The sequence below is a fragment of the Pempheris klunzingeri genome, chromosome 23, assembly GCF_042242105.1.
Source record: "Pempheris klunzingeri isolate RE-2024b chromosome 23, fPemKlu1.hap1, whole genome shotgun sequence".
Taxonomy (NCBI): Eukaryota; Metazoa; Chordata; class Actinopteri; order Acropomatiformes; family Pempheridae; genus Pempheris; species Pempheris klunzingeri.
This window is the reverse complement of record NC_092034.1, coordinates 14,947,073-14,965,508: the sequence shown is the minus strand read 5'-3', so window position 1 is coordinate 14,965,508 and position 18,436 is coordinate 14,947,073. Positions and strand designations below refer to the sequence as shown.

Sequence of the window (18,436 nt, the reverse complement as noted above, 5' to 3'; positions counted from 1 at the left end):
TGTGGGACGTTACAACATTTTATTTTTTTTTTTTTTACCAGTTGATACACTAAAACACTGCAGTTGTGACCCTGAGTATGTACACACTTTAATTGTGTGATTCCAGCAACATGATGAGTGGATCAGAGTCATCAGGTGTGGGCTTGGTAGGTAATTAACAGAAAAGCCCCCATTAAAATAACAATGAGCTTTGAATATAATATTGGGTCAAGGAAGCACAGAGGTCAACAAGACAATTAGAGACCATGTAAATGCATTTTTAAATGCCTGCTGTCCCTTAATTGCCATTTAGAGTTATTATTGGAGGTGATTTTAAATGACCTTTAAGCCTAACATATGAAAGCAATAAAAGCAGAGATGAGGCTAATAACTAGTTGGACAGGGGATGAAAAGAAATGCTGGCGGGTGATCAGTCATTTCCTGGACTCCACACGCACGGATTCCTCTGAGTGACCCTCACACGCCACAAATCTAAATACCATTTGCAGAAAATCCCTTAACTCACAGAGAAGATTTAACTTCACCTTTTCACGAATCAAACACGTAGAGCCTCCATGGGCCAACCAATGATTATTCCAGGTCATTACAACACAGTTTTATAGTTTTGGCCATCATTCCCATTAGATTGTGACTCCCGAGATCTAAGAATGCATTGACTGTCCTGGGAAGAAGTAAGAGCAGACAGCCAGTCACGAAGGTTTTAAGAAACCAGTCGAGATTCTGAAGAAAACTACTAAAAACACAAGTTGACACATAAACTGGAATTACTCCTGAAGCACTATAAGTTCAAATGGCCCAGAGGGTTCACGTTTAAGCATCACCTTCCCCAACCAGGTACTTCCACAGTGATTTATCTGACTAAACATAATTTAGGGTAATTTCCTATTCCCCAGTCATTTCATTCCCCCCTCAATATCCCCAAGGCGGCGTCTTACTATGTGAAGCTCCAGATAATCTCCCAGTCCCTTCGCGCTCTCCACCCTGACCAGAATGGCCTCCTTCAGCTGTGTGCTGAAGCCCACTGCCAGCCGGTCTGCCCGTGTGCTCGGCCGGTCATTGGGTGGCCAAGTATATGTGATGAGGGCTCCGCCTCGCCCGAAGATGTAAGTTGTCCCAGCTGAAACACACAAAAAGAGGATGGAATAAGGGGGGGTTATCAATGAATCAAACATACTTGAATTACATTAAAAGTTGCACAGAAAGAATGCACAAGAAAAGAATATGTTCAGCCCCACAGAAAGTAAACTAGGGGAGTATTTGACTGTAAGGCAGTGGAACGCTGACATAACGTGCAGCAAATAAATAGCATTTATGTATTGGCTTCTATGACAGTTTTTGTTGTGTTGCAGTTTGTGAAAATAATCTGCATGTTATAATGTCAAGTACAGCTTCCTTTTTAAAAACTGAATCATACTCAAAGAGTGCATGATAAATAACATTTTGCGCTGTAAACATGAGGACGTTCCACAGCACAGACAGGCTTCACATAGTGACTAACAACACAAATTCTATTGACTTGCATTTCAGATGAAAATCTGTGGCCTGAATATCCTATTTTATATCCTATTTATAACATTCATGCAAGTAAAAGCAAAGCAGCTCTTCCTGGTTAATAACACAAATGTGTTCCACATGTTTCTAGCAGTGTACATCATGTGTGGCACTGGCACTGGCACTATTGTTTGGCACTAGCACTAGCACCAGCGACAGTGCTGGCTGTCGCTCCCCTTTGAAATGCTAATCTGCTGAGCCGATGCAGTTTCAGTTGCCCTCAGTTGCCTGCAATTGCATTGCATTCAAACTAGGGCGAACTGACTAACTTTATGTTGGCTAGCCTGTCAGTTTAACCACCACCGCTCAATGTCAACAAAAGGAATTCCTCAGATCTCCCTGTCAAAGGAACTTTGCCTCAACAGTATTGTGAGTTCCAGCCTAAAAAAATCTAGCCGTCTCACATGGTGAGCGATTTCATGTTTGAACTGGAACAGAAGAGCTAGGACTTGGCTTGGCTCCAATGAGCTGGGTGGTGAATGAGAAATGATGGGCGTTGGCTGTTATTAGCATAGAGTAATGAAACCACACATCCCTTTTGGTAGCCTTGCGGAATAAGAGCACTGCCCCCTTTTTTCTTGTTTCCAGATGAATGAGATTCACTCAAATTGTGTTTCATTCCACATTTTTGGCCCCTGACCGGCCATCTTGACTGTTGTCAGTAAACACTCCAAAACCACGATTTTCGATTTGCAATGATATAAACAGAGATAAGCTGCAAATCTTCACTTTTGAAATGCGACACCAGTGTTCCCTGCTGCAAGAAACAAACAATAAATTATCATATCAATTTCCTATTGATTGGCTGATCAATTACCAAGCTAACTGCAGCACTAGATTCAAATAAACACAGTCAGCCATGAACCGGCTACTACACAGCATGGGTTTTCATTCTGTACCCACACTTACCTCTGAAAGCACAAATGGGCCCACATGCACCCCCCCGCACACACACACACACACACACAGTATACTGACAGACACATCCGTGTTTTTTATGCCCTACAAATCTCTCTAGGTGTGCTCTGCTCAGAGAGGATGGAAAGCAGAGGCTGTGATGAGCGCAGGGCCAAAAGGCCTTTGAACAACATCCACAGCAGCAGACCGTACACACTCTTAGTCATACACAGGGAACCGGCAGGCTGATACAGAATGGAGACATGTGGCCTTCTTGCAGACACACACACAACTACACACACACACACACACACACACACACTCACTCACACAGCTAGCCGACACTTTCATTATCTAACAATCCGCTGGTAGCCATTTGAAATCGGCTGACACACACAACTCTCCTCCCTCTCTCTCGCTTCCTCTCTGCCTCTCTCCCTCTGACTCTTTCTGGCTCTCAACATCCCTCCCTCCCTCCCTCCCTCCCTCCCAGCGGAGCTAAGCCCTCTGCTCGGCTCTTGTTGTTTTCTCGAGGCTGTATTATTTTAGCGCTGACTAATTATCACAGCATGGCAAGGAGGGCTATAAAGAGGTTGTGTGCCGGAGGAGGGGGAAAAAAAAAAAGAGAGGATGAAGAAAGACAACAGGGTACAGCGGCAGGGAGTAGAGAGGATAGGAAAGTGTGAATCGTGGATGGTGGAGAGAAGACGAAAGTTGGCATTTCCCTGTTTTTTTTCCTTTCCTGTGTTTATTAACAGTGCAACACCGGAGCTTTGCAGAAGCCGGGGCGAGAGACAGCTGTGGAGGAAGAGGAGAAAAGATTTCTAAAATGGCCGACAAACGGAAAGGGAGGGGAGCCATGTTGTGATAGATGATTGTGGAGCTATGCTGGGGAAGAGAGAGAGAGAGAGAGAGACCGGCTGAATGTACGTGATTGCACTTGTGGTAGGAGAGAACGAGTTTGAGAGGAGAAAAAGTTGCGAGAGAAAAGTTGGACAGAGTTAAGCTGCCACACACGCAGGTCACTTAAAGGTGCAGTCCACCAATTTTCTTTTGTTTGTTGCAGTTTTCTAGTCAGAGGATTAACTACACCGCCTGTGAAAACAGATGTGAGCATATAACAGGCAGGGATGGCCTTGTAAAGTATGCAATCACGTTGCATTATGGGAAGTTTTGGAATCTGTGTTTTTTTTACCCACAATATAAGATAAAAGTTGGGAAATCTTGGTGTCTGTTGCATCAATTTTGTCCCTTCTTTCTTAAATTTGTCTTTCAAAGTTCCTAAACCTCATGGTAATGCAGTGGTCAAATGCCAGAGGACATTAGTACATTAATTAGAGGGACATACGATATATGATTTTCTTTGATAAAAGAACAGTATGTTAGAAAAAAACCCGGGTGTATTGCAGCCAAACTTTAATGAGAGGGCTATAAAAGCAAACGGCAGCTTCAGAGAATCATCGTGTATAGAATAACAAGTTATTTAAATTGTTTCAAGGACAATGTCATTCAGCTAGTCAGACAGCAGTTTACTCAACACAACAAAATAGCCCGGCTCTTCAATGCTTTTTCATCTGTTGTTGTAATTTTAACGTCATTTCAAGTGCCTCTAATGTGAAGGATTTCAGCTTTAATTCTATTCTGGATGGAGCTAAGAATTGATGAGGGAATCAGGAAATCAGCAGGGATTCTCCTCTGAGACACAACATATCAAATGCTCGGCAAAGTAATTAGAATTTGAGGGAAAAAAAAAAAACCCCAAACTTTGGATTTCTGTTATGACATCCCATTCTAGCTCCTGTTAATGCATCTACACTATTACTACGTGTTGTGTGACCAAATACAGTGAACAAAAAGAATGTTATATTAATATATTACATTTGTGAGTCATGCCCACTTAAATATGTACGAAACAATGCAGAGAACAGACACATTCCATTTGATCTAATGGTGGTCCAACACAAAGTGACATCTTTGGTTTTCTTCAGCATTAGTGTTGGATGCTGCAGGTAAATGTGATGCTGTTACACAGTTTGAAATGTGTAGACTTAGACTTAGACTTCTTTATTTTATCCCCCATAGGGGGAAATTTTCTTGTTACAGCAGCAACAATATAAACAGGGAGAGTGAAAGAAACAAAGCAATAGAAAAGACAAAAAATAGCAAATATAAATATAAATATAAATATAGATATAAATATATGGATTGTGTAACATACAGGCAAAATGCCCTCAAAACCTCACACACATCTAATATGAAGTCATATTTCATTAAAGATGTAGCACCTGTCATCTCTGCATATCTTACGTGTGTACTCGCAGCGAACTAATTCTCATCAATTAACACTCCCCCCTCATGTAAATCATCTGCCATATGCTTTGTCTTCCCCAGAGAGTGTGCAGTATGCATGATGACACTGTCACAGTTACGTTTGTCACTTTTTTTTCTGTCTTTATCATCAGCGAGTTTGATTTAGTGGTACGAATATGACGAACAGAAGTGGAAAAGAAAAAACAAGAACTTCTACACTCTAGCAGCACTGGGATATACTTTCTACTTATCTCTCGTTTCTACATCCATCCAATGAGCTGTTGTTGACTTTGCCTGCTTTGATTTGTCCGGCTGATAGCGGCCACCTGCTGCTTTGCGCGCGCATGTGCCAGTGTGTATGTGCACCCTTCTCTCCTCTAAATGAGGAGACAAAGGAGGTGCGGAGTCTCTAATGAGTAGTCTGACAGGGCGCATCCATGTGTCACTGTTTCTCCCAGCAAAACACCTGCTGCTCCGGTTGAGGCAAAAAATCTGCTGAAAGCTGCGATGCAACACACACACACACGCTAAGAGGGGGGACAACGCAGAGTGAAGAAGGGAGAGAAATGGTGTTTGTCGAACCTGAGAAGACACATCTGGAGGGCATTCTTCCCTGGGTTGTCTGCAAGAGAACCATCTCCCTACAGTCAGAGCACATTTCTACATCTTGAGATGTTTTGTGTACAGTGGGTCTTTGAACAGGAACATCAGCAGGAAGTGAAAAGTGCTTGAAACTTCTGTGATGGGTGACCACACTACTCCTTTGACATAAAAATAGAAGCACCCATATATCAGCAGAATCCTAAGTAGTGGTGTAGTTCTGGAGGCCTCTAGCCAAACAACCTATTTTGAGGACTTGTTGCCAGTATGTATTGACGCGTAACAGTCATGTGTTGGCAAAAACTTGTGCGTTTGTGTCTGCAATTGCTTAAGAAATAAGCCAGACAGAAGAGTCTGCAGTTCTACCAAACAGCAACTGTTTGCCTTTGTTGAAAATTGTGAGTTAAAAGTAAATTAGTGCTGCCTTGGGAGTTGTCGGCAAACAAAAACCTGGCTGGGTATGGATTTTTCTGACCTTCAGTCCACCGTAGTCTAATCAAGCAATCTGCCTGCCCACTTTCGCAAGAATAACAATAATGATGGAAATGCTCTGTTGCACTCGTGTGTTTCACAACCCCCAGCCCCCACCCACAACCACATCCAAAAAAAAAAAAGAGGCTAAATATTTATTGCTTTTGTCCAATTAGCTCTGGTGCCATCGATCTCGCCAATCAATCCTACCTGCAGTGCTAGAGGTGGAGAGAATGCAAAGAGATGAATCAAAAGATCGCAGGACGCCCCTTGATTATTATTTCCATTCACATGGGCCGGCTGGTAATTTAGTTTGAAGAGGAACGGACAAAAAACACCACATTTTCCTTTGTCCACGGATCCGGTGGAAAAAAGACTCATGAATCAAAGCAGTAATGAAAAACCTATTGATTTGGATTTTTCACACCCCCACCCCCCTTTCCCGACTCTTCTTCTCTATGTTGGGGCGGGAGGGGGAGCGCATTTAGGATCGAGTTTATCATTTGGGATGCTTTTTCTGCGAGGGGCCATTGATTTGGGATAGTGGATTCCGGGCCACTGCCATCTACATGTACACAGATCATATTGGAGAAAACAGATGGCAGGATTTTTCATTAAGGCATGCAGTCAATGTTGCAATGCCAGGCACGAAGCGTCATGGGAGCTGACAGGATGAAAATTGCGTGACAGACCGGCGACAAAGTGGAAATTCCACAAGGAAAAAAAGGAGTGATGGTCGTGATGAAGTCAATTCTTGAGAGCCAATAAGCCTCAAGGCGCAAAAGCATCTGTACACCCACATACATTTACACACACTTATTTTAAACTCTCAGACAGGATCTCAAGCAATAACTCAATAACACCCGGTTGTTTCCTCCAACCTTAATGCATTATTGCATCAGTGCAGACTGATTCTTTGAGACAGTTAAGGTTAGAGACAGAGGTATTGATTCCTTTTAAATGAGAGGACTGATACCATTTTTGCAACTTTTTTTGACACCACATATATTTCACAGACACTTACAAAGGGATGCGTAGACTGGGAGAAAACAAGACAGTGAGAGAAAGGGGCTTAGATGAGACATTTGCCAAAAGTTTCCAGACAGCTGTTGATCTTTAAAGTTGCAGAGCTACATACGCACACACAGCCTGACATGAACTTGGTGAAGTGCACAGATACTTTGCTGACATTTTAGGGTCTTACCATCTCTTCCCCTCTCTTGTGCATGCATGCACACAAACACCCTCTGTTGCAAAAACTTCCTTTTTGTAGTCGAGCAACCTTGTAAACATCACTGCCTTTGCTCTGATAGCTATTTCTCTGTGGTGGTACATGAGAAAATGTAAAAACGGCATCCCAAAGATTGTCTGCATCTAGAGTGGCAATAGCAAGTCATCCCCCCTCTGATGTGGTTGGATAATATTCCTCTTCCATTTATACTTTCCGCAAGATTGCTTCAAAAGGATGAGAGGGATTTTACTGTTACATGAGGTGAGACGACGTTTGATTGCAGCACAGTGGAAGCTTCCAACGCTTCCCGGAGTCCAGTTAGGGTCAACATATGATGTGTTAACCTACTTTTTCTGGATGCTTGGGCTTGGTGAAGATGATATCCTTTCAAACAGATTTGGACTATGGATTCTACGCAGTTCTTGTGACTCTCGCTGCTGGTGATACAAGTGAGAAAGCTAATTCAAGACACAGTTTCTGCAACTGACAGCATACTCCTTACACATATCACACCTTGCACAACTGCAATTGTTCTGATTTGGTTAAATCCATTACATACCGCGAGGAAATTCAGACCCTTTCGTCCTGTTAGATTCAGTTTGATCTCAACAGGCTGATAAGAGCTTCAGTGGTAATTGGATGTGCAGAGTTCTGTAGTACGAGCTGGTAGACAGGGACACTGCACCTCAGTGGCCTGGACGATATTGGAAAAGAGTAATTGGACTGACCTTATATGTGGAAAATAATTGGACTGATTATACATATTTCACATGCTGCACATACCTTTGAATATATCACCAAATCTAGAGATGAGAAACGTCTTCCTTTGAACAACAGTTTGTATGAAGATCTCCTCAAGTGACAGTATCACCAATTACAATGTTTAGATTTATCTGACAACATCGACGTGAGTGTGCATGCTGTTTAATCTTCAGTCGGGACTAAGGGGTCGCTCAGTGCCATTTAGGTTGAGCATTTAAGCAGCTGCAGTCAGCATACTGATGATTTTTGTCTTCAGGGCTATTGATGTTGGGAAATTCCAGACTTGGGGAAAAGATTAGTCAAGTTGGGAAGTATTAGAAAGGGGTCAAAGTGAGTCAAAGAGGCCATTAACATCTAGGGGCAAAGACCAGTCTGGAGTAGAGACAGAGGTTATGACCGAATGTTGTCACATGACAAGAGTTTCACACTTTTGCGGGGCAACATCTGAACAAGCTCCATTCGCTGATAGACTGTGAAAGGTGGTCCCCAAAAAGCTAGTTTGTGGATCTCTAAGAAGATTCTGTCATGCATTTACGGCTAAAAAAGGTCAAAAACAAACTATAATGTTAAAGTCTACCTGGTGGTTACGTTAGAAAGTAGCCTGTGTTAGCCCAGTGCAAGGGTGTAAGACAGGAAGACGTCACTGTAATCAAGCCGTCCACAGTTACTACTAACTGAAAAAATGTGTCAGTGCATTGTAACTGCATTACATTCAACAGTATACCCGGACTTTGAATAAATCTGGGTCACTATGGTGGTGGTTCAGTGTTTTACCAGTGCACAAGTTATGTGCCTACATATTTGTATTTCAAACAGAGAACCTGGTTTGCATTCTTTTTTAGTTTGCCATGCTTCTAACTTGAGCTCCAAAAACTGTGGCTCTTGGGCTCTCTTCAATGAGGTGAAAATCAAAACAAACCATTCGAATATAGGTTACCACAAATCCTTGGAATTTATGAGAACATACAAGAACTGCCTTTAAGTTAACCTCACCATTGTAGTTCAGCCAAGATTGTAACGTCTGCGTGTGAAGTCCTGCATAGTCAAGGGCGCATTGTTAGGGAGGAGGGGGTGAGAATTTTCTTTGACGCTGATAGGTGCCTATTTGTTGATAGTCATAACAGATGAATAATAGCTAAGCCCTTTCTTTCTGAATCAAATTACAGGCTTCTGACAAAATTCAACTGATTTCAATGACAAATGTTGTTACCCACTTAAAAATACTTCTTAAAATCACACTTTGTTCTGTCTAGCTTTAAAGATCACAGCATTGGGGCAGATGAGTGGAAACACATGGTTTGTGTGTTTTGAATGACATGCCTGATGATTATTTCCCTTCCCAGTTCTACCAGTGGGGACTTGAGACGCAGCTGTACCTTTTTACAATTCAGGAAGATTCAAATGTCTCTCCTGTTTTGCTTCGACATCAATGATGTGCTTGCAAGTTTTGTTTGAAACATTTCAAAATGCTTGTTATGTCCCTGGAGGGGATGCTACTATCAGAAAGGGATTTTTGTACAAATATCGTTCCTCAGCTAGAACTCGGATGCCATCCTTGTTCCAAATATCTTTAAATGGAGGGATAAAGAGGGAGTGGTGAAAAGGGGGGGTGGTGGTGGTGGTAGGAGGGTGGATCAAGGAAAGCACGGTAAAGGGTGATAGGGGGTCATGCTTTTAGACAGATTTACACTTTGATAAGAAGAGAGTCGTCTTTAGAAAGGTTGGATGGGACGGCACATTTGCCCTGCATATGTATCATCTAGAAAGCTTATTGATCAGCCCAAAATACCCTCCTCTGTCTGATAGCCTGCTCAATAGTCTGGTGCAGCTGAGACAGTAGAGCTGCTGGGATGGAAAGCAGCGATTTTTATTTTCATCAAAAGTACATGCGCACACATGTTGTTAAGCATTTTCAAGTAGAACTATACAGCTCGGAGCCAGTTACTCAAAGTAAGGGGGTAAGCAATTATTTCATCCTTTTTTTCCTTTTTTAGCAGCCCCAAAATAAATCAAGAAACTATTGTGGAAGCCAAATGAGCTAAATGTCAAGACTAAATTTACTCGAGCTCAAGAGTTATTGTGTTTCCTAAAGAACTATGAGGAGGATTTAAAGGGAGCCGTGTGCTTTAGAAAGTGATGCTTTCTCACAACAAAACAGCAATCAGTCACCATTGTAAATTACTGTTGTGTAACTGTGATGCTCAAATCAAGTCACGCAGAGATGGAAAATGAAACCACTGAACAGAAAATATCCCAGTCTCCAATGTGCAGGGAAAATCGGAGTTCTTTTTCTGGTTATTTTGATTGGAACTGAGTATTGTGCAAAACCATGGTGAAACTCTTAGTAAATGAATTTGCCCATTCGGTTTACGGTGCTTGAATACAGCAGCTGAATGCAGACTTGTTGTTAAGTATCTCAGGAAAAGATCCGTAAAGCGCAATGAGAATCCAGTTACAAAAAGTAAAACTTGTATTATTGATTGAGGCTGAGAGAAACTCACCTATACAGCTACCCCATAACCAATCTACGGTTAAACAGAACATGCATCAAGTGTTTCATTTAGAAGGTAATTCAGCAATTTGTCTGTTGTGGGGGTTATTGTAAGCAAAGGCAAGAACTGTTTTCCTGAACTAGAACAACCGGATAGCAAAGCTTATCAGAATGCCATCTAATTTGGCTGAATGTTTCTGAAGTTTTGCAGTGTTTATTAGTGTCATCGTGCTTTGTTCACGCATGAATGCTATTTTTGTTCAACACTTTGCTCATACCAGGGGGATCTGACACCTCACTACCCATTACTCGCAAGCTGCATGCTCAAACATCCTAACTCAGAAAAGACACACACGCATGAACACACGAGGAGCAGCAATCACGGCGGCATCTTCTCACATTAGCTCCTCTCACAGTGTGCCAATCAAACGGCAGCTACAGCCAGAGACGTGTGGATATTTCAACCTGAGGCCCAGCCCCGGGACTTGTTGTTTAATTATTCACCATGTTTGGAGGGTATGCATGGCCACACTGACCCCCACCTCCAACCCAACACCACCTCCCTTACATGCTAAGCCTGCAAAATATAGTGAAAGATGACACACCATGTAAGCAAGACTCTTGTTTTTAATGTTGAAATATAGCATGTATATAGCGTGGTAGTGTGTGTGAGAGAAAGGGAAAAAGAAACGGGGAGAAAGATATGTGATAAAGAGAGGTCTGAGGAGACATGGGTACTGTCAAACCATGACATGTGCTGCATGAAGAAATGATAACAGACCTGCTCAGAATAACAATCCTATTTCCCGTGGAGAGTCATTAAGCTATGATGTTCTGAAAAGGTCAGAATGTTTTGTTGGTGCTAGATCTATGGCAATACAGGTGTGTGTGTGTGTGTGTGTGTGTGTGTGGAGGGGGTGCAAATGTACAAGCAAATGTGTTCACTTCTTGATAATGTTTAATAGCCATGGACTCATTAGTGTTAACATCATCCTAATTATGCTGGAGAGGCCTTCACAGTACACAAACAAACACCGACTAAAGCCGCTGTCAGCCATTCCATCCCTGAAGTGGTGACCTTATGAAGTGGTAGCTCAAGTTGTGAACATACAGAAGCAGAAAAGTTTTATTGTATCATGTAGGAACACAGTAACCTATCAAATACTGTAAAAAGAAGTCAGAGACAGTGTATTTGCCATGCCTATACATTTAACAGTATATATTCTAGATACAGTAGTTATCAATAAGATCAGAGATAGTGACTGACCATTCCCAAAGCACCTTATTCACATTCTTTACTTTGTCCAACCAGCAGTTTAAAACCCCAGAAGATTACATTTACTATGATAAGACACGAAGACGAGCAGAGTCACACTTGATTAGCTAACATTTTTGCTTAAAGACATTTTAAGTGATTAACGACTGATAAAAGCTGTCACTTCAAGCAATACCCAAATACAAAACTCATCAAACTGCTGCTGGATGAAATTCGACCCCCAACCTAACCTCTTGCTTGTTACATGGATGGAATGGACTCTCTGTAATGCCACTTGTCGGAAACGGAGTGGGTAAGCCAACACCTTGCTCAATCAGTTTGTCCAAGCTAACATCAACCCCCACTTTAGCAACTTATGGCCTAACGTGAAATAGAACTCTGCAGCCCACTTGCTCGGTGGTTGGAGCAACATTTCAAATGGTTCTTTAATGAAATGAGCTGAGTGTGGTGTGGGGCTCCGATAACTTGTTATTGTGGTACTAGAGGTGTAGGAGTGTTTGAGAGAATAATGTGCACAGCTGAGGGGAATAATGACCTTCATCTCGGATGAGGAGAAAAAGATGGTTTTAATGGATGTTGGTAGAAGGGCAACTGATGTTGCAGGGTGGGGGAGGCAATGGAGTGAGTGGTTGAAGACAACAGAAAGAGGCTGAGAGAGACCAAGAGATGCAAGGGGGATCAATGGAAAGCCTCTTCCGAGGAGTAAGAGTACAGATCCACTCCGTTGCATTCCCTAGGACTGTATTCCTCAGACTCCAGGGTATCCCACATCAAAGGCGGAGGCGGATGAAGGGGGGAGATGAAAGGACGACATAGTCTGTAGTGGATGTGTGAGGTGCATGCATTAAATATCGTGTGCGTGTGTGCTGAATGTGTTCCGACACACACGTAAGATGAGCTGGCACAGGTCAGTCCACACAGGATTTCGGGATCATGTGAAGCTTTGATTGTTGTTGACACATGAAAGCTGCTGGGTGGGATTCCATGTTGCACAACTGCAAATCCATTTCTGCCCACGTAGAAGGTGCATTATCTATTCACTCAGCTATCATTTAGCTCGCGTCCATAAAGATTACCCCGGGAAGAACATGGAGCAAATATAAGCCTGCATCTTTCTTAGACCAAAGGTGGTCCAGACCCCTCTGTGATCTCGTGAGACTAAAGGTTCAAATCCGCCACACACCGCTGTGGTGGTTACTGAACTGAATAGACAAATGCTAAACACTGAGAACGGGTGAGACCCAGCCGATACACAAGCCAGCTCTCCGAGGACCCTGGGTAGTCATCTGAAATGTCATCGTTGCTTCTGTTCTCTGATGTCGAATCTGTGTTGAAGTGCCCGCATAAAGCAGAGACAGTCAATTGTATTCCTTTCGTCTTTCCTCCCTCGTCTCATCGGGCCCGGGGGGACTCCTGGACAGGGGCGCCACTCTGAGCACGCCTGTCACACAGCTGATATTTCACATGTGGGGTGGGGTGGGGTGGGGGGTGGGCTGGAAAGACGGACGAGTGAGGCGAGGAACAGGAGATACTAAATAAATGACTGTCTGTACTTTGCTGAGAGCCCTTCAATGGAAAAGAAATCAAGCTGAACCAATAATGTGATGAGACAAAAACCCAAACACGGGAGAGAAAGGGGAACAGAAAAGAAGATTTGCTGTGCCGTGTCTGGAACCACAACATTTAGCCAGAGGCGCGCCACTTACTCCTTCTCTCTTTCTCTAACTGCCTGCCCGCCTTTCTCTCATTCTTTTCCCTTAATCTTTAACCCTCCCTTTGTCCGTCCATCCCCTCTTACTCTGCAGGTTGGCAGTCCAGGCCGTTACATAACAATTCATTTGTTGGCTGGTGCTGAGAGACTGCTTGGCGGCTGATGCACAAGCAGCAAATAAGGCCTTTAACGGGGAGGGGGGGGGGAATTAGAATTCACAGACGCTTGTGTACACAAACATACAAACAAACACAGACTGTAAGAGGATGGAAAACAAACACTGTGGTTACTAGTAGAGGCTTCATGTTTTTCTTTGCTGGTGCATCATATAAGCGAAGCAGCCAACTGGACTCTACAGCAATCTGTTGGGTTTAATAATGTTTTGCTGAAGTCACTGACACTTATCCCAGTGTTCTTACATTTTTGTTGTCTGCAAACAGGACTGTAAGCTGTTGCCAATAGGAGCTATGTATATATTTTCTTTTATAGGAATTTACCCATAAACCTAGTTTGGTGCACACTGCACAGGCCTTCACTTTCTGCATTTGCAGGAGCAACAATAAACAGGACTTTCCTACATGATACATACAAAGAAGTCAAGATATCATGGCCCCAAATCATGGGTCTCTCAGAAGGCTTTATTATCTATGCAAGACACAACAATCTATATCCTTAGCACCTTGATTTGGATAAGGAACAGATGGAAAAATGACGTAATTATTGGATTATTGGAAAATTTTTCCAACAGTTACTTGTAAGGATTTCAGAAAGTACTGTCAAATGATGTTGTCCTGCTGATGAGGCAGTTCAACTACAACATGTATAGGTTGTTCTGGAGGGCAGTTAAGTGAAACCTATGGGGGGCGGGGCTTAGTCTAGATACTACATACAATGTTAGACATATACAGTTTACCGAATCCAACAATATTTCTCACTGTTCTACGACCCAACAACGATATTTCACTGCATGGACACTGCGTACCAATAATGCTTTATTTGTTCATGGTCCAGGTGTACATTTGACAAAAGCTGTCTTCCGCACAATTCATCTTGTAGAGGCATAATTTTATAGAGGCATAGTCAAAAGGTTTGGCGTACAGTGAAAAAGACTTCCATGTGGGTGTAGATGGCAGAAGGTGTCAAAACATTTTCCGAGTCCTTTTCTGATTACTTTGACTGCTTTAAGCCAAATGTATCTCTACACGTGTGTTCGTCTACATGTTTCCCCTCTCACGGATTTTGTTGACTTTTCCGAGCGTGCTTGGGGCGGTCTAACCTTCAAACTGCAGAGCTCACAAGCAATTTCCTCTGCTCTTAGCCCGAAGGCTTGAACCTAAGCAGTGTCGATGAATACAAAGACACTGCATTTTAATGACAGGACTTAACAATGGGTAAAAAAAAAAAAAAAAACACAAGCAAGTGTTTAACCCCAGGCTATTTCATAGCCTGTTGGGAATGTTTGGACAACACATGACAGCATTGGTGAGACAGGCTGTGGCTGTTACAAAGCCATTTACAATTCTTAAATGTCATGATGGTGTAATTCTGTAAAAGAGGAAGAATTAATTCAATGCCGAAAAATACCGAACTGTGCCTCTCCGGCGCAAAGATATTTGTTGTAATTGCATGCTCATTCAAGCGCCTTTAAGTACAAAAGACTGTTCACACCCTCTCATGGTGAAATAAAACAGGTTATAGAAATGAATTGGTGCTAAGATGGCTGAAAGAGATGCTCGGAGGCAAATAAAGCACAAATCTTATTGCATCTTGTCTTATTAACAGCAGTGAGCAAATAACGGCACAGTTGCCCCCAAACAGAAACAGAAATGTGATTTGATGCAACTAGGCAGCCATTCCAGTGTCCACACACTCCAATGGCATGTCTGCCACCACAATAACTCCAGTACCTCAAACAACCCAAACTCATTTCCCAAGCCTATACTTAGTGCGCACGCTGTGGGAAATTAGACAAGTAACGAGTACAGTTCATCCTGGATTTGAGTCAACACATCTCAGACAACAGCCAGTCTGGGGGGGCCTCACAATGGCAGGGAAATATAGTGTTTCAGCCAGTTCTCGCTGGTAAACAAACAGCAAACATTTTCTCTGTAATTAGCAGAGCTTCCCTGCCAAAGCAAGGACAGGAGCTGGTGATTACAGTGATCACAGCACACTTCCACAGCCTTCAAGATGTATGACATATATGCTTCCACCGCACGTTTGTTAAATCATGTAGGGAAGCGTCTGCAACCCACTATCTTCTGATAGGTATTCTTCTTTTTGTGCTCTCCTACTGGCTCTATAGGCCACGGTGATGTAACAGGCTTTGGCTGTCTGAGCACAGGTGGAGACACCTAAAATACACGACCTCCAATTGTCTAGCTGAACGCATGCACAGAGTGAATCTATAGTTTAGCTGTAAGTTAGTTCTATATGCCTTCAGGCTCATTAACGTAGCACATCTTTGCACAGTGCATTGACTTCAACAGGGTTTCTTATATGTGACGTGAGCTACAACCTTGCAATAAATGATGTTTGCTTGAAAAAAAAAAAGGGGGGGGGGGGATCTGTGCAGACATCAGGCTGAATGCCCCTCTCGGTAGGACCAAAGAACTTGCCAACAACACTCAGAAAAAAAACCTAAGAGGATAATTTTCAAACTGGAGCTGATTTTGTACATAGAGAAATCTGCAGCACTTCCTCCTCTCCTCTCCTCTCCTCTCCTCTCCTTCCCCATTTACTCTTCCTCCCCATCACTTTCAGTCAGCAGATTAAAAAAGGGTTTCACGGATGTCAAGAAGTATTAGCTTCTTGTACAAGGCTTTAAGGATACAGGGATAGACCTCCTCATCTTGTGTGCTCTCTCTCTTCCCTTTTCTCCCCCATGCATCGCTCCATGCATTCAGTGCATCCAATTAAGCAAACGCCCCCTACTGGCCACTCTGCGGAACTGCACTGAAGTTCAAGCTCGAACAAGAGTTTAATGAGGGATTGAATGCAATAATGTGTAACGTTCCTAAATCACAAGGGCAGATCCACAGGTGAGTCATACTGGTCTCTTTCATAAAGCTGTAGTCATTAATTCATAGTTGCTAAAGCGGTAGAAACATGATTAAATTGCTGTGCCAGACTTGCATGTGCCTGCAAAAAAAAAAAAAGGTAGTAAGACGAAGAGAACAAATGTGTGAGGATATATCATAGGGACTATTTTTGGGAAGAAATTGGTTCCTCTGCAAACTGATAATTTAACTGTGGAAGTAAGTGGGACATTCTGCTTACCTGTTGGACGGGATAAATATTATAGAAACATGCATTATATGATATTTCAGCACAGTTAAGGAGCTTGTCTTTATGTTTGTCTGAAAATGCACATGTGTAGGTGTGCTCCACTGTTCCAACGCTGTGGTATAGAAGAACCACGAACAAATTCGACAAATCCCGCACGCACTGCCACATCACACAGTCACAGAACAAGCATGGATCGTGGATAAAGAAAAACGTGGGTTTCGGCAGTAGCGAGTGTATACGGTCTGGGTGAGCTCGACAGTGGCGGCAAAACAAGAGATCTCACTCTCGGAGTCGTAGGCAGAGGTGAGATTTATGGGGAGAACAGAGGATGAAGAGGGGGAGAAAGTATGAGCTGGTGTCAGCCATGACACGGGCTTGCTAGTAGCGGGTGCAGATGGAGCAATGAGATGACATTTTGCTCTCCATTTCCTCCCACAGCTGTTGCTACCAGCAGGCAAAGGCAGAAGGAGAGGGGAGAGGAGGGGTGAGACAGAGACACATAGAGAGAGATGGGTAAAACAAAGCAAAAAGGAAGGAGAGATGATGAGATGGGAAAGAAGTGATGAAAGATTGCTAACCCGCACCTTTGCCTTTGCCTATTACTTCTGTCCCCTGCCCTTCAACTACTGCTGCTACGTTCCGTCTTTGTTGCCTCTCCCCCTCACCTCCCTCAATCTCTGCCCTCATTTCTCCCCCCCCCCCCCCCGACTCTCTGCAGAAGCCGACACAGGCCTCGCTCTGCCAGCAGGCTCGTCAAAGGTATGTGGAGGAGGCCTTGCTGTTCCTAATGAGACACCCTCTGTGAGATTTCAAACATCCACTGTGTCCCTTGCCTACAGCAACACCAGCAAAGTGGTGGACACATAGAGGTTAGAGCGAGGAGGGGAAGGATGGAGGGATTTGGAGGGAGGCAGAGAAAAGATGAAGCATGAGATAGGAAAAAAAAGTGATGCAAGATGGAGGGAGAGGCAGAGATGTGGGGGGGGGGGGGGGGGGGGTAGACCTTTTCTAACCTCAGTCAAGTCACATCTGGTCAAATCCAGCCTTTCCTTACTCTAAAAGATGGAAAATCGGTGACAGCAGTATGTACATGAAAGACTTAAAAAACACAAAGCTGGACAATACAAGAACGATGCAACAACACCGTCCTCAGGCGCGTCATCTAGAGCCAAAAGACAGCCATCCCTCATGTTAAAGATCTAAGGCTGCACCGCGGCTCGGAGAGGGTTCAGAAGTTCACGATCTAACTTGAGGGCAGGACCTAATTGAGCTTGAAAAATTGATCAATGAAATCACCGACTGACGGCGAAGAGATGACTTAAACAGATGATGTGATTTTCTCACTTAAAATCAAACGGTAGCGGTAGCTCCCACCCCCAAGAGGATGGAGCGAATAAATAAAGGAACACCTGAAGATTTGTTTTTCATTTTTTGATTTAAATGCAACGCTTTACGCTGGTGGCTACGCTAAATCTGCCTCGACAAGCCAATCTGTGTTCTGAAACGTCTCTTCCCTTAAAACAAGTGGGGGAATAACTGACAACAGGGTGAAACAATTTCAGCTGATGTTTCAGAGCAAATCAACTTATTGGGAGACTTCAGAGCTATTTTCTTTATATGAGCGAGGTGATTGCTTTATTTTATACCATTCGCTCAGAATGTCTGGAAAAACTGCAGTGAACGTGCATCTTCGTCGTCAGACACAAAATACGATTTGTAGACCGAATTACATTTGCGACGCACATCAAGGTGTCTCACGTATTCTGAAATCGTCAGGATTAAACTGTTTAGTGCAGTGTCTGAATTTTCTTGTGCGATATCAGGTGGCTTGCAGTGTTAAATAAAACA

At 43.2% G+C, this 18,436-nt stretch overlaps 1 protein-coding gene across 1 annotated transcript in view; it reads right to left on the bottom strand.

The window, feature by feature from the left end:
• nrxn2b (neurexin 2b) overlaps positions 1-18,436 on the bottom strand; it is a 520,316-nt gene that overhangs the window by 93,325 nt on the left and 408,555 nt on the right. The window contains exon 17 of the mRNA XM_070854280.1: positions 936-1,117. Coding sequence (XP_070710381.1) covers positions 936-1,117 — 182 coding nt within the window. The remainder of the gene's footprint in view (positions 1-935; positions 1,118-18,436) is intronic.